The sequence below is a fragment of the Pleuronectes platessa genome, chromosome 12 (assembly GCF_947347685.1).
Source record: "Pleuronectes platessa chromosome 12, fPlePla1.1, whole genome shotgun sequence".
Classification (NCBI taxonomy): domain Eukaryota; kingdom Metazoa; phylum Chordata; class Actinopteri; order Pleuronectiformes; family Pleuronectidae; genus Pleuronectes; species Pleuronectes platessa.
In genome coordinates, this window is record NC_070637.1 from 20,278,991 (window position 1) to 20,292,284 (window position 13,294).

Below are 13,294 nucleotides of genomic sequence, written 5' to 3' on the forward strand. Positions count from 1 at the left end.
AGGATATGCATTATGTAATTCCCTTATGTGGGGAGTGTGGGCACAAGCTCGTGATATTTAAAGCCTCTTGTTATGTGCCTTCACATTCTGGTCTCATATATTAAATGCATGCAGTTATCTAAAGGACCAACCCTGACCAGCCAGTCACATTCTGATGATTGACTCCCTTCTGAGGATGAAATTAAGAAGGCTCTTTGCTCTGCGTGGTATCTATCATGGAGCTAATTTAAGCCGGCACGGGGGAAGTGACTGTATTTGCAAGTCTAGTAGGAAGCACTCTCGGGGATGAACCTGGTCACTTCTAATTTAGATAAAAGTGTAGGTAGAAATTAAAGAGTTTATATAGTTTGACATTTTTAAAGTTTAGTGTAGTATCCAGGGGGAAATGATTCAATAGGATAATTGTGATGGTCACTCAATGTCCAGAGATGGACAGGAAGGATGGATGATGGGGGACGTTCTCTCAAGAGAGTCAGTGTCCTCTCACCTTCCTCCAGCTGTAACCTGTCTGTCCACCTAACTCAACCTTTGGTCCTACAGATCTGCAGGAGAGACAGTTGGGCTAAAACACAAATATGTGATGATTTGGCTTTAGTGTATGTACTGTCACCCTGCGTTAGAGAGGAGGCCCAGATGTAAGACAACGCATCCAAAGTGAAAAAGAAAGTATGAGCACAGACCCTAATGAACACACCTCTCCTTTATATTCAAGAAGACAATCCCCATGTCGCTTTGGTTCATCTTCTGACGACCATCTACGTCTGTACGTAGCTGCTTTTCTTACTGACTCAACTTCCTTGTGCATTGTGTGACACACCTACACACATTGTGATCATTGCACTGAAGAAGACCCCTGGAAACCAACTCCAAAACAAAAGAAAGGGGGGGGAGAAGAGGTCAGACTAGGTTTGGCCGTAATTCTATGCACGTCTATCTGGACTTCTAATCATAAACCAGTGCTAATGGTTGTTGGAGCATGGTACCAGTCTGGAGGCTTGACTTCTGGGAGATGAACCTGGGTCACAGCAGCTGGGTTTTTTCGTATATTAAGACGCACAGTAACACAGTATGTCAACGTTCAAGGGAAACAAAGACGCCCTAAAACCAGCTTGATAGGTGAGAGGCTCCCGAACCCGCAAATCAATTACATTCGCTGTGAATGCTCCGACTTGTACACTGTGATTATTTACACAATCCTGAAGAGGCTTTTAGTCCTCGGAGAGAAAAGTAAACACGCAGTGATTGAAGGGCAGCGGAGAAGTGTGGCTGCAAAGAGCTCGGGAAACACGTCGCGTCTGAGGCAAACAAAACAAACTGTGTGTGTCTCAGAGTGACACAATAATGTGGGATGATGAACCTGCTCCGTCTCATCCAAGGGAAATAATGAATCACTCACGTTGCCTTGGGTTTGAAATGACTTAAAGATGCAAACGGTGCATTAACAGTGAGTTCATCACCTCGTTCTCCCCTTAACCTGTTTAACTGATGCACAGGTGAACGGGGAAAAGTCAGTTGCCCAGTTGGAAGTGTTCACCTCTGCTCAAAATATATTTTTCTAAGGTGTGGCCCCGCTTCTAGTTTAGGAAAAAAACTAAAATAGAAAGAACATTTGCTTTTCCACGATAAACACAAAAAGATTCCAATAAAATAGTTCACCCTAAACATACGAGGGCACGACACCTGTGTACCGACCGAGAGCAGTGATGCTAACGACAGCTGCCACATCACGGTGGACGGAGCCCTGATGGTCCACCACCAGTCCAAACGGCCACAGCACTGGTTTTGCTTAAACGGGTTAAATCTGTATGTGAATGTAATGTTCTATGGTTTAGGAGGAATTTAAGAGAAAAACAGATTTACACATATTGTAGCTTCGATTTGCACATTTTAGTCACACGAGCAGAGTGACAGTCGTCTGTCAGTCCCCACCTCTTGTGCAGGTATGAGGTGTCTCAACATGTCACCTGTCGGATGGATTATCATGAAATCTGGTGCGTGCGTGCTGCTCAGAGAGTGAACCCTAAAATATGTTGGTGATCCCTTCACATTTCCTCCAGTGCACAGAGGTTGGCATTTTGGATTTTTACTGAAATGTCTCAACAAAGTTTGGATGGATGACCACGAAAAAAAAAAAAAAAAAGGAAGCTGCCTGTCAAGTCGCCATACGTACGGCTGATGATAATAAGCCCTAAGTGCCTTGAACGTCACCTCGGGGGCCTTGAAATAACCCTGTCAAAGAACAGGAAGAATCTGGGTTCGAGCACAGATCAGTGCCTCGATGTCAGAGCAGCGCTGAGTGCCTCGGTGGCTCCGGCTGACAGCATGAGTGGCCGTGACCATGGACCCGCACACCGGTCATTTGCAACCTCTTCTGCATGGAAAGGTGTTCGTCATCAGAGCGGCACACTGGTCGTCTCCACCTTCTAAAGCTTTTGCAGGAAAATGGCTCCATAATTAACATCCACCTCTTTCTTGGTGGTGAATATGTCAGTGATGTGGTGTTGTGTTGTGTTGAGGTGTTTTTTTGTTGAATGAGGTCATCTATTGTGTTTAGAAGCTCTTTACATTGAGTTAACAAAGGGACAAAGAGATTTAATTAGGTCGGTGATGCAGGATTTCAACAACGTGTTGTGATTAAAACCCAGAGATGACCCTTTGCTTTAACAGAACCTATAGCTCTCATTTACTTGGTAAGGGTTGGCCCTGATGTTGATGGATTTGAAGACAACCTGTGACCTACTTAATACGGAAATATGTCATCAACAGGTTTATGGAAACAATAACAAATCAATTATTCATCAGGGACTCTGGTTATTTTTTTCGTTCCAATTAGCTGCGGAAGTGTTTTTCTGCATTTTCAGGCAAAAACAGGTTAAACGTCTGTCGGAAAACAGTCGATGAATCAGCACAGAAAATATCAAGGTACAGAATCAGTACAGTATGAGCAGAGCAATCAGCCTGATGGTTTTCACTGTAGAGGAAAAGTCTTATTCATCAGGCGAAACAGTTTGAAGCACATTAATATAAGAAAGCGCATTTGGACTCCAAACTCAAGAGGTTTCAAGCTGGTTTATGATTTCACTCAGACAGCACTGACACACTGGCTCAGTCTCATCTCTGGACAAACTCCACGTTGCCTGGGCATTGTAGACGACCATGGAGAGGCCGAGGCGCTGTGAGAAGGCCGAGGAGGGATTCGTGTGACAGATGGTCCCACTCTGCGACTGGGTCTGAGGGCAGTAACGCAAACAGGGGCTCCCCAAAAACCTGTTGGCATCTCTTCACCAATGAGGCTATAGGGAGATGTTTAAAAATGACTTTGCCCCACTTGTCTTCTTTTCTGTTTTATCTTTCCCCTGCTTTCCCCCTAATCTCCACCAGCCCGCCTCCCCCCTCCTGGCTCTTCACTCTACTTCACCCCTCCAGCCGCAGTACGACTCCTTTTCTTCCCCTCGTCTCTGATCTCCCTCTCTGAGCAGAGTGTGAAGTCGGAGATGGTCGCTGGGCACCTCTGCAGCCGACTCCTGTTTAGTCTCTAATGGGATTTACGTGAGGCCTGTTTTTTCTGCTGCTCGTTTTCCTTCCGGGAATAAAGTCCTCTTGCCGCCAATGGTGCAGGTGGTGGGTAGTAAATTATCCACACTCCCCCCCCCCCCCGAGCCAGTAGAGCGAGTTACACCCTCTCATCTCCACACTATTATCACGACACCACTGCTCACCAAACGACTGCAACACTTGTCAGCAACAGAAAACACAAACTGTCATCTCAGCACATTACGCTGGTAACATGTGGGGCTGCGGACAGAGGCAGAGGGGCTCATCAGCATCAATCTGATTGGACATAACATCTCCTCTGGGCCTCTCTCTCTCTCTCTCTCTCTCTCTCTCTCTCTGTCTCTCTCTCTCCCCTCTCCCCCCTCCCTGTGTGTTTGTGTGTCTAAGTCTCACTCCGTCTCTCTCTCTCGCTCTAACAGGTAGAGCAGTATTGATGGCCGATCCCCAGCGGTGGTGGGGGGGGGGGGGGGGGGGGGATGTTTGGGGTCGTGGTAAAGCACCAACATCTGTCACAGTGTTCTCTGCAGCTCGTTATAAATCTGTCACACGGCAGAAGACGGGGGGAACATGAATAAGACATGGGGCCGAGAGACCCGTGATGGGGGAGACATATGTTGCGTGTTCTTGTGTGTGTAGAACAGGCAGCTCGGTGACTTTGCGTGTGGCCTGCGTGCAGGTGTTTTGATAATATCCCCTCCTTCTTTAAGCCCTTCATCAGACATCAGGTGCCGCTGCTGTCATATCAGAAAATCAATGCAGGCGCTTAATGTGTCTCAAGCAGGGATTACAGAGCCGGGCCAGGATACAACTGGTTGCCTGATGCTAGCGTCTCTCGGCGATAAAGGATCCAAATAATCTTCTGTGAAGCCAAATTTTCAAAAATCCTGCATCACAGGAAGAGGAAACAATCAAATTTGAATCCAGATCTTTGTTTACTTTGCCAATTACCACCTATCTGCTGTTAAATTGAGTTTTTCCCCCATCGTTTTACCTTCAGAGACGCCACCATACCGCCAGGAAGCCATTAGTCTGCCTCATACCCAGTGACCTCACAGCAGATCCTCGATAAACACACCAGTATGAGGAGCGATGAGGATGCTTTGTAATCAGCCCTAAGCTGTCTGCCAGTGTGGCACCACCGGGAGTGATGAATACACAAAGGCACTAGGATGCAATGCGACTGCCACTCTTTCTAATTAGCACAATACAGTGATTCTGTTTACATCGCAGACCGAACACAACTTCCTCATTTCCTGAAAAGCCGCAGCTCGTTATTTATTTATTTATTTACGTGTGCGTGGAAAACTTCTCCGTAGAAAACTTCCTCTCCGCGCGTCACAACCAACCTGGCCCCGTTTACTCAAATTAAAAAGATCCGTGCTCGCCGTGACATTTCGCACACGGACGATTATTCCTTTGAATGTAGATCAGACGTGGCATTTAAGAGAATTGATGTCGTTCCTTTAAATTAATCAGAAGATCAGCGAACCCAGCGTTCTGACTCCAAAGCAGAAATCGCTCTACCGACTTTCATGTCTTCACCTTTTCGCTTTTCTTCATAATTCATTCCCAGAAATGTGTCTGTGCCGCTTTCAGGAGCTGCCTGAGAACGAGCAGAAGAGACAACTGCTACCGATGTCGAGACTCTGTCACACAGGAATCCCAGTGCAGGAGCGAGTGCTGACCCAGTGGCTGTTCCTCTATTTTAAAATCATTCTTTTTCAGCCGAGCAACTCCACAATTTTTCCTCTGATCCGTCTGCCCACTGCAGAAGAAAGCCCCCTGCAGGGAAATCACTGGTTTATTATGACCATCATTTTGAAATGGCTCGAGTGCATCATTCTCTCCCTTTCTAATCAACCACTTCCCTTAACAGAAGTTACATATTTTCTTTCCCGTTACCTGGACCCCTTGTGTTGATTTGTGCACTGGCGTGTGAACCCCAAGCCGGCACCTAAAGGTTAACCCGATATGTGGCCGCTGTACAGTGGGCCTCACATTGTGAAGGGATTAAATGGTACAAGGTAGGTCTCTCCCTCTGCCGCGGCATCACTTAGCCGATTAAGGTACCAGCAGCCCTTTATACAGCCCATTGAGGAGCTTATGATGGATTAAAATAACCATTGGGTAATTAACAGGGGCTGGTAAAATGGCCTGATCATTCCCGCTCTCTGTGTAGAGCTGGTCAGAGGGAAAAAAACAAAAAACAAAACCATTACCAAGATTTATACAACATTATTAAATTCATGGGGACAATAATAGTGAAAGGGCCGCATTCCATCACGTTTAGCGCACATCTAGTAATGAGTTGTCATAAGCAGAGCATCAGATGTAGGATATTACATTACCCACGCCAACTATTGCAAAGAAACCATTATTTTGAATTTGGTCATTTCAGACTGAGCTAGGGAATAAAAAAGACAAAACAAAAAATCCATCGGCTTAAATGCACAAAAAAGGACGGAGAACTCGTTCCTCCTTGAAGTTACCAGTCAACTGGGGTTAGATGTTAATGGAAGGTTCCTCATTGTGCCATGTGTGAAGAGATGGTCTCACTGGGACTATTCTATTGCAATTAATGTACATTACAGAGAACTACTGCCACTGACCACTGAGTTATGCTCTAAAATGTAAGTGGAACAATCAGGGTTTTCACACAATTACATGGACAATTTATCTAAAGTCCAGTGTGTAAGACTTAAGTCAAAGGGATCTATTGGCAGAAATTGAGTATGAAATAATCCTAATGATGTTTCTAATGGTGTGAAATTGTACAAGTTGCTGTTGAATGGGTCCTTTATATTGAAATATAACATGCAACTTCCCCACTAGATGTCACTAAATTCTATACACTGAACCTTTAAAGAGTCACCTACATTAAATTCCCTGCTATAGTGTAAATAACAGAATATAATTTGTGTATTTCCAACATTTTAGTTTAATCTCTGAACTAATGATTCTCTGCATATAACTGTTTGTCACAGGTTGTGATCTCTCCCTGTTTTTTGTTTTCCTTTGGTCCGCTCCAGAGGGATGGACGTGAAATGTTGTGCCGGCATTCAGAGATAAATCCTAAAGCCTCATGTAAACCCCCCTGAGTTTTTAATTTGCACCAGCAGCAGGTTGATCTTTTGTTTTGTGTGAAATATCTCCGCGGAGATCGGGTGGATTTCAGGGGAAAGAAAGATATTCATGGTTCCTGAATGATAAACAGCTTCGTCAATTCGCTGACATTTCATCTGGTGCAAACAAAAGATCAACGTGTAAATCTGTCCAATACTTTTGTTTATGACCAAATACCTGCAAAACTAATGAAATTCCCACCTCGAGCACTTTGTGTTTAGTGCTAATCTCCAGTTTAATTGATAAGACAGCCGCAGAGAGCCTGGATCTGTTTGGACTCTACGGGAGAACACCAACATTTAAAAAATGAATTCTACAGTCACATGAAAGCCTGAGCAGGGAGGTTTAAATGAGTGTAAATATGTGACCATCTGTTGGATCATCTAAAGAGTCTGCAACAGTTTTTAAATGGTGTAAAGAAGATTAAATACGGGAGGTAAACCGAGAATTACAGTAACGTGATTGTAACGAGACAAAAGCATTTATCAGCATCTCATCTATTTCCATTGTTGACTCAACAAAACACAGCCACATGTTTGGCTTCATTCCTGAGCTGAGAGGCACACGATCAAGCCAGCACATCAACGTGAGCATGAAAAACAAAAGGCATGTTAGCCTTGTCATTGATAACACATTAGCATGTTGACATTTAGCTCCACACACTGCGGTGCCAGAGCAGCCTCACAGAGCTGCTGGCATGGACGCATGCTCTTGTTTAAACTCACTGTGTTTGACAATGCATCTGCACCAATGACAACTTGACCCTTTTGGCTTTCTGTCATTTATATTATGGCGCATTTTCTCTCCTTTTCGGGTGTTTCTCTAATTTGCACCAAATGTTGCAGAAGCGCTTTGAGGTTCAGCCCTGTCCCTTCACAATCCTGTCGTCTCTCCATATCGAGGCAATAGGGGAAATGCTTACATTGGGTAATTTATTTCAAGAGGCTCTGCTTGTGTCCTTTCAGCAACTCCAGCAGAAATAGGAAATAAAAAAATCAACCTTACGGGCAAGACTCTTCCTGATATATGCATAGGTTTGGATTTACATAATCACACAACAAGGTGGGATCTCTTCTGTCACCTTCGTCTTCTGAATAAAATGCAAGACAGAGGAGCTTATAGAAGCTTTGTATCCGTCTCAGAGGACAGATTTCCACTTCCACACCAAGCGAGGGTCACAAATGAACAAGGTGTAAAGTGAAGTGGGAAGTTTTACCTTTAGGCTCCAAACTTTTACTGACTTTGCTAATGTCTTATATCCCTGTGAGACCCAGACTGTCCCCGCTGAGCGATAATTGACTGTGACGTGTTAAGATTGATCAAGATGGCTGGACGTGCATTTAAATACTTTCCCCTTCACGGAATTATGTATATCTAAAAAAGAAACAGGGTTTTGCTCTTTTTACAATTCTCGCCGTTGCCTCACCTTGATCTCTATAGAGTATATGAACTTAAAGATAAGCAGATATGAGTAAGAGTTGTTTCACTGATGTTTTATTTTGTTCTTCTCACTGTATCGCAAAGCTGCGGGTATCTAAAGACCATCACTCTCATGACAAGCATCGCTACTTGAGGGATAGACATTCTCCATTCCCCAGAGTCTCCAGCCTATAAATAGGACAGCATCTGCCAGTTGTGTGATCAGGCAGTTCATCCAGTCAGACTGGAGCTGTCATCTTTGAACGATAAGAGAATGGGGCGGACTCAATAGTTTCTGTGTGACATCCTTGTTAATGTCTGTTCCACCAGAGCAAGGGCGACGGGAAGCAAAGAAGGACAAACATGACGCTGCAGCCGCTCCTCTCACTGGGCTCGCAAATTTCCCCCCCCCCACATCACCTCACCCTTATCTTAATTCTCCCTCTGCACTGCTTTTGTCCACTCATGTTTATTCAAGTCTTGATCATCCTTCTCTCCTTTTCTCTCCCGCCACCTTACTCATGGTTATTCGTATCCTTGTTGCTCTCCTCACCCTCAATCTCTCCAGCAGCCTCGATATTCTCCTCCATCAACTCATCCTCATTCCCCTCACTCTCCTTCGTGTTTGTGCCCCCCCTCCTCCGCTCCCCCTCCCTCCTTGCCCTGCAATGGGAAGGACCTGGCCGCCACTCACAGCGGGACGGCGGCAAACAAAAGAGCACAGCAAAAAGGTCACCCTTTACTTTCAAGTTGTCACTTAGCACTCACCACCCTGCCTATGGTGTCAAGAGCCAGAGTCAGGGGGCCACACATTGATCCGCGTGTCATCGCCTGCACATTACTCCCCCTGCTCTCCACAATTCAAATGCCCACTAATCAGCCACTTCAGTGAATCTGTGATTATAAGGAGCCCGACTGTAAACAATAAATAAGCACGTTAAATGATGCCCAATCAAGGGCCACAAGAGGCAGTTCAATCAGAGGAAATGAGCTCTGAGTCATTTTCAGTCACCACCACTGCAGTGATGAGCCCTCTTCAAATCTTCTCTGCTTTTTACAGCATCAACATCTCCTGTAAGCCTGAGATATGAAATATACATATCGTGTAGGGGATTGTGAGTCTCTAAGATTATTAGTGTGAGTTCAATGAGCTTATTCTCCACCAAGTGTGTAGGTTTAATGTGGATGAAGTTTCACTGGTGGTAAATGATTTGCTGGCAAGTCGGCTTAATTGATGCAGTGGCGTCTCAAGCAAGAGTGAATGATAAATGAGTCTGATCACGCATGTGTTTAATATAGAATTTTTTTATCTTATCTCTGCAGCAGAAAGCTGCTGAATTTTTGTTCTGTGTACATCAGTTTATTTAGAGAACCCGCTTGGTTCAAGTGAGCCTCATCGTAATGTAAGAGGATGACGTACAAAAAAACGATGTGAACTAGCAACAGTAAAGCACATACATAAGCTGAGGCAAAAATATCCCACAAATGATTGTCTAGTTCTGGGAGAAAAGATATAAAGGAAAACAGGAAGTGGTCTGTAAACCTAAATTAGGTATTTGTCAGGAAACATTGTGCTAAACAGTGGAAAATCAAGATCTTTCAAATGTTCATAGAAAACTGAAATAAAAACAAGGGAATCTGTATGTTGAGGGCCAACTGTTGGTCAGGAGGTAGAGAGGGTTCTCCAATAACCTGAAGGTTGGTGGTTTGATACCCAGATCCTCAAATGTGCATAACAAAGTGTCCTCCTCCGGTAAGATGCTGAACTCCATAAAGGACGTGGTCCAATTACCTAAATGATTTATTCGTCAATAAATATGCAGTTGGAAAACTAGTTGTGTGTATTATTCCCTGAAAAGTTAACAAACATTTTGTCGACTTTGGCTCAGGAGGTAGAGTGGGTTGCTCTTTCAGTGCGAAAGCCAAGGTGTTCTCTAGCATTACTAGAAAGGTACGATATAAATACAGCTAATTACCATTTTACCATCTAAAGAAAATGAAAGAGAAAATTCTGGATCCAGCCTTTAATCCACATAAACACCAAAATGTAACAAGTTCATCTCAGGCCCCATCCCTCAAAGCAACAAACATACACAGGTGAAAACATAACCTCCATGGCAGAGGTAATAATAGTAATAACAATATTTATAATAGATAGATATCCGTAACAAACACAACAGCTAAAGGAAACTGGATACTTATAGCAGAAGGCGGAGCATATTATCATCTTTCTGTGCCTGTCAGTGGCCCCATGAATAGCAATGAGTCATCAAGGCCTTTGTGCAACAGGGGACAAAAGTCCAGACTGGTAACTAAGAGCAGGGGACACAAACACCCTTTGAAGGTCCCCGGGAACCTATTACAGTCCTAATGATTCTTTTCAGCAGAAGAATTTTTAATCACTTTTGCAGTCAACAGTATGGGTCCAGCATCCAACGACAGAAAGAGAGATATAACCTTGACTAAAAATTATTTCATTGCTAATTTCCTGCCTGTTGTGGAGGTGTGTGTAGCCTACATTCTGCACAACTTCAGGGAATCCATGATGAGGCAGACAAACATTTCAAAGAAAAAGCACTGAGGGCTGATAAATGTGCAAGAAGACGATTGCAGTGCTCATCCTTCAAAACAGACATAAAAGCCATAAATGTACTTTCTCCCCTGTCATTACGTAAGTGGCGTTCTGGTGCTGGAATCCCGTTTTATCATCTTGGAATTATTTTTGCTTTCACATGTCCTTATAGCTGCTGTGCTCTAAAGCAATGCTTCCACCTAGCTTTTCAACCATAAAATACACCTTGATTTGGTACAGCAGCGGCACACACACACAGACAAACACACATGCACACACACACACACACACAGGCAGCGATTTTCCTCAGATGCACATGGGCCATAATCAATGCCTTGCTCCATCAGCCATCGCACTGTCTGATAAACATATGAATGAACACCAGCTCAAGAAAAATCTGCCCAGTGGTGGGAGACTTTGTACTGACTGAGCGAAGATGAGCACTCGCATCATCAAATAAAAAAAGCAGGGGGAGTTTATTGAGAAGAGGATCCAGGGGGAGCCACTCTTACCTTCCTGCACAGCCTGGAAAGGGTTGTTAGCCTCGATAAGTTTCACAGAGTGGGTTATTTTCTCGCTCTGCAGAATGTCGTCGTTCAGACTCAGGTCTGAGATGGCAAGTTGGAAAATCTCATCATCCCTCACTGCGTTTTCCTCAAATATGGCACCTGTTGAATAAAATGTCAGGTTATTCCGGGGGGGGGGGGTATGGGGGAAAACGTCGAGGGAGTGTGGTTCGAACGATATGGGCTGGAGGTGGAGGAGAGGTGACTGAGCCAGACGTTTTGGCTGTTATAAGCTTTTTTAATGTGATTGAGCAAAACCTGTCACGGTGATGTATGACTCGATGACAGCAGGTGAAAGTAAATCGCATCTTTTGCGGTTTATTCATCATTTAACATTGCGCAACTTGCGCGTCTCCAGCGCGCCCTGGAAGCATTTCAGCACCGCGGAGAGCGACGGAGCCGCTTCACGCTGCATTACGTAAAGAAACCAAACTTAGAAAATCTGCCCCATCAGTGAAACCCTGACCAGTGAGAAGCACAGGCCTCGTGTGGGAGGCACACTGATGCTTCACTGTCCCCCCCCCCCCCCCCCCCCCCCCCACCTCTCCCTTTTATCAAAATGGAATCAGCTGCTGTTGGGAGAAGCACATATATAACGGGGAAAAGGGTTTCAGGAAACGAGAAAGAACCCAAAACGTTATGCGGGGCATCAGCCAACATTCTCTGGACGGAGTCCCACTGCTGTATTAAGCCGGTGACTGAGCACCTGCTGCTTGCCAGACTGTTGCAGTAAACTGTAAAGCGGCAGCAGCAGCAGACACAGCAGCAGCAGCAGCGGCACCAAGACCAGATTCGATCTCATCGTGACATTGACGTTTTTAACTGAGATTAAAAAACCCAGTCATTATAAGTGGCTACGTGACTGCGTGCGTAAAATAGCCACCGCAGACCAAGGCGGGTTATTCCTTGTATCTATGTGCGTGTGCAGAGGGGATTTCACATTTCAAAACTATAACAGGAAATTTATTTCAGGACAAAGATCGGATCAGAACCCTGGGTGTCGTGATGAGTTTAACGCATCCCTGGATCATCTCCGGAGGGAGAGGCAGCTCTGGTTTGAAGTTTCAGTACAAAGAGGCTCTATGCGTTTTGCATCTCTAAAACCAAACTCCACTGACATTCCCTCTGTCCGGTTATTGACATTGCAGTCACGTTCCGGTGAAAGTTGAGGCTTGTCGGGTCCAGACAAGAGGTAGCTTAGTCTAAAAAAGCCTCAGGGGCTCGGGCCATTGGATCTTAATTTCGTCAAAGCTCGACTGACACGAGCCCTCGTGCGTAATGTGGTTTGAATACAGAACACAGGCAGTTTACAGGCCGAGGAATACGGATTAGATGTGAAGCCAATGCGAATGCAATGATCAGCAAAGTGGAATCCTGCGTAAACAGGTGGAAACAAATGAATAGTGATGAATAATGACACAAGGTGAAGGTCTGAGGCGAAGCCATTTACAAAACAGCAACTTTTAAACTCGCTCGAGAGTCGAGGTGTTGCTCGAACACAGGATGTGAGCTGAATAGACTATTTATCCCGCCCTCTCGCCATAAACCCTGAGATGAACGCAGATCTGCGCCGGCTGAGCTTTATTCCCGCACCTCCTGCCTCTTGCACCTGTCTCCTCCAAACCCGCACGCTGATTCACCGGACGCTTACCAATGTGTATGATGGAGTCCGCTCTGGCCGGATTGCATTGCAATATCCACAGGGAAACAGAGATCAGCAGCAACTCCATCTCGGGATTTCAGCGAGGCGGCTCATCCAAGCTGCGCTCGGCTGTCCTGTATACTGTCCAAATGGAGCACCGAAAAAAAGGGAAAAGAAAAAACAGAAGATGATCAAAACCTAGTGCGTAACAGAAGCGCGTCCCTCCTCCTGGATGAGCAAAACCCGCATGAAACCCCTCTCAAATGATCAGCTCTTTCCCTCCCTCTCTCTTTTTCTTAATGGACAAAAAGAAGCCGACCACAGGAAGGTGGGCTCAAAAAGAGGACGAGGAGGAACCGGACCCGAGGTGAGACCGAAAAAAAGACAGGCAAGCCCGGAGAGGGAGACCGGCGTTAC

General features: G+C 45.1%; 1 protein-coding gene across 1 annotated transcript in view; it reads right to left on the reverse strand.

Annotated features, from left to right (window-relative positions):
• grid1a (glutamate receptor, ionotropic, delta 1a) overlaps positions 1-12,965 on the reverse strand; it is a 207,445-nt gene extending 194,480 nt beyond the window's left edge. The window contains exons 1-2 of the mRNA XM_053436519.1: positions 12,887-12,965; positions 11,182-11,337 (exon numbers count right to left, since the gene is read on the reverse strand). Of these exons, the coding sequence (XP_053292494.1) occupies positions 11,182-11,337; positions 12,887-12,965 (235 nt within the window). The remainder of the gene's footprint in view (positions 1-11,181; positions 11,338-12,886) is intronic.
• Between the last annotated feature and the right edge of the window lie 329 nt (positions 12,966-13,294).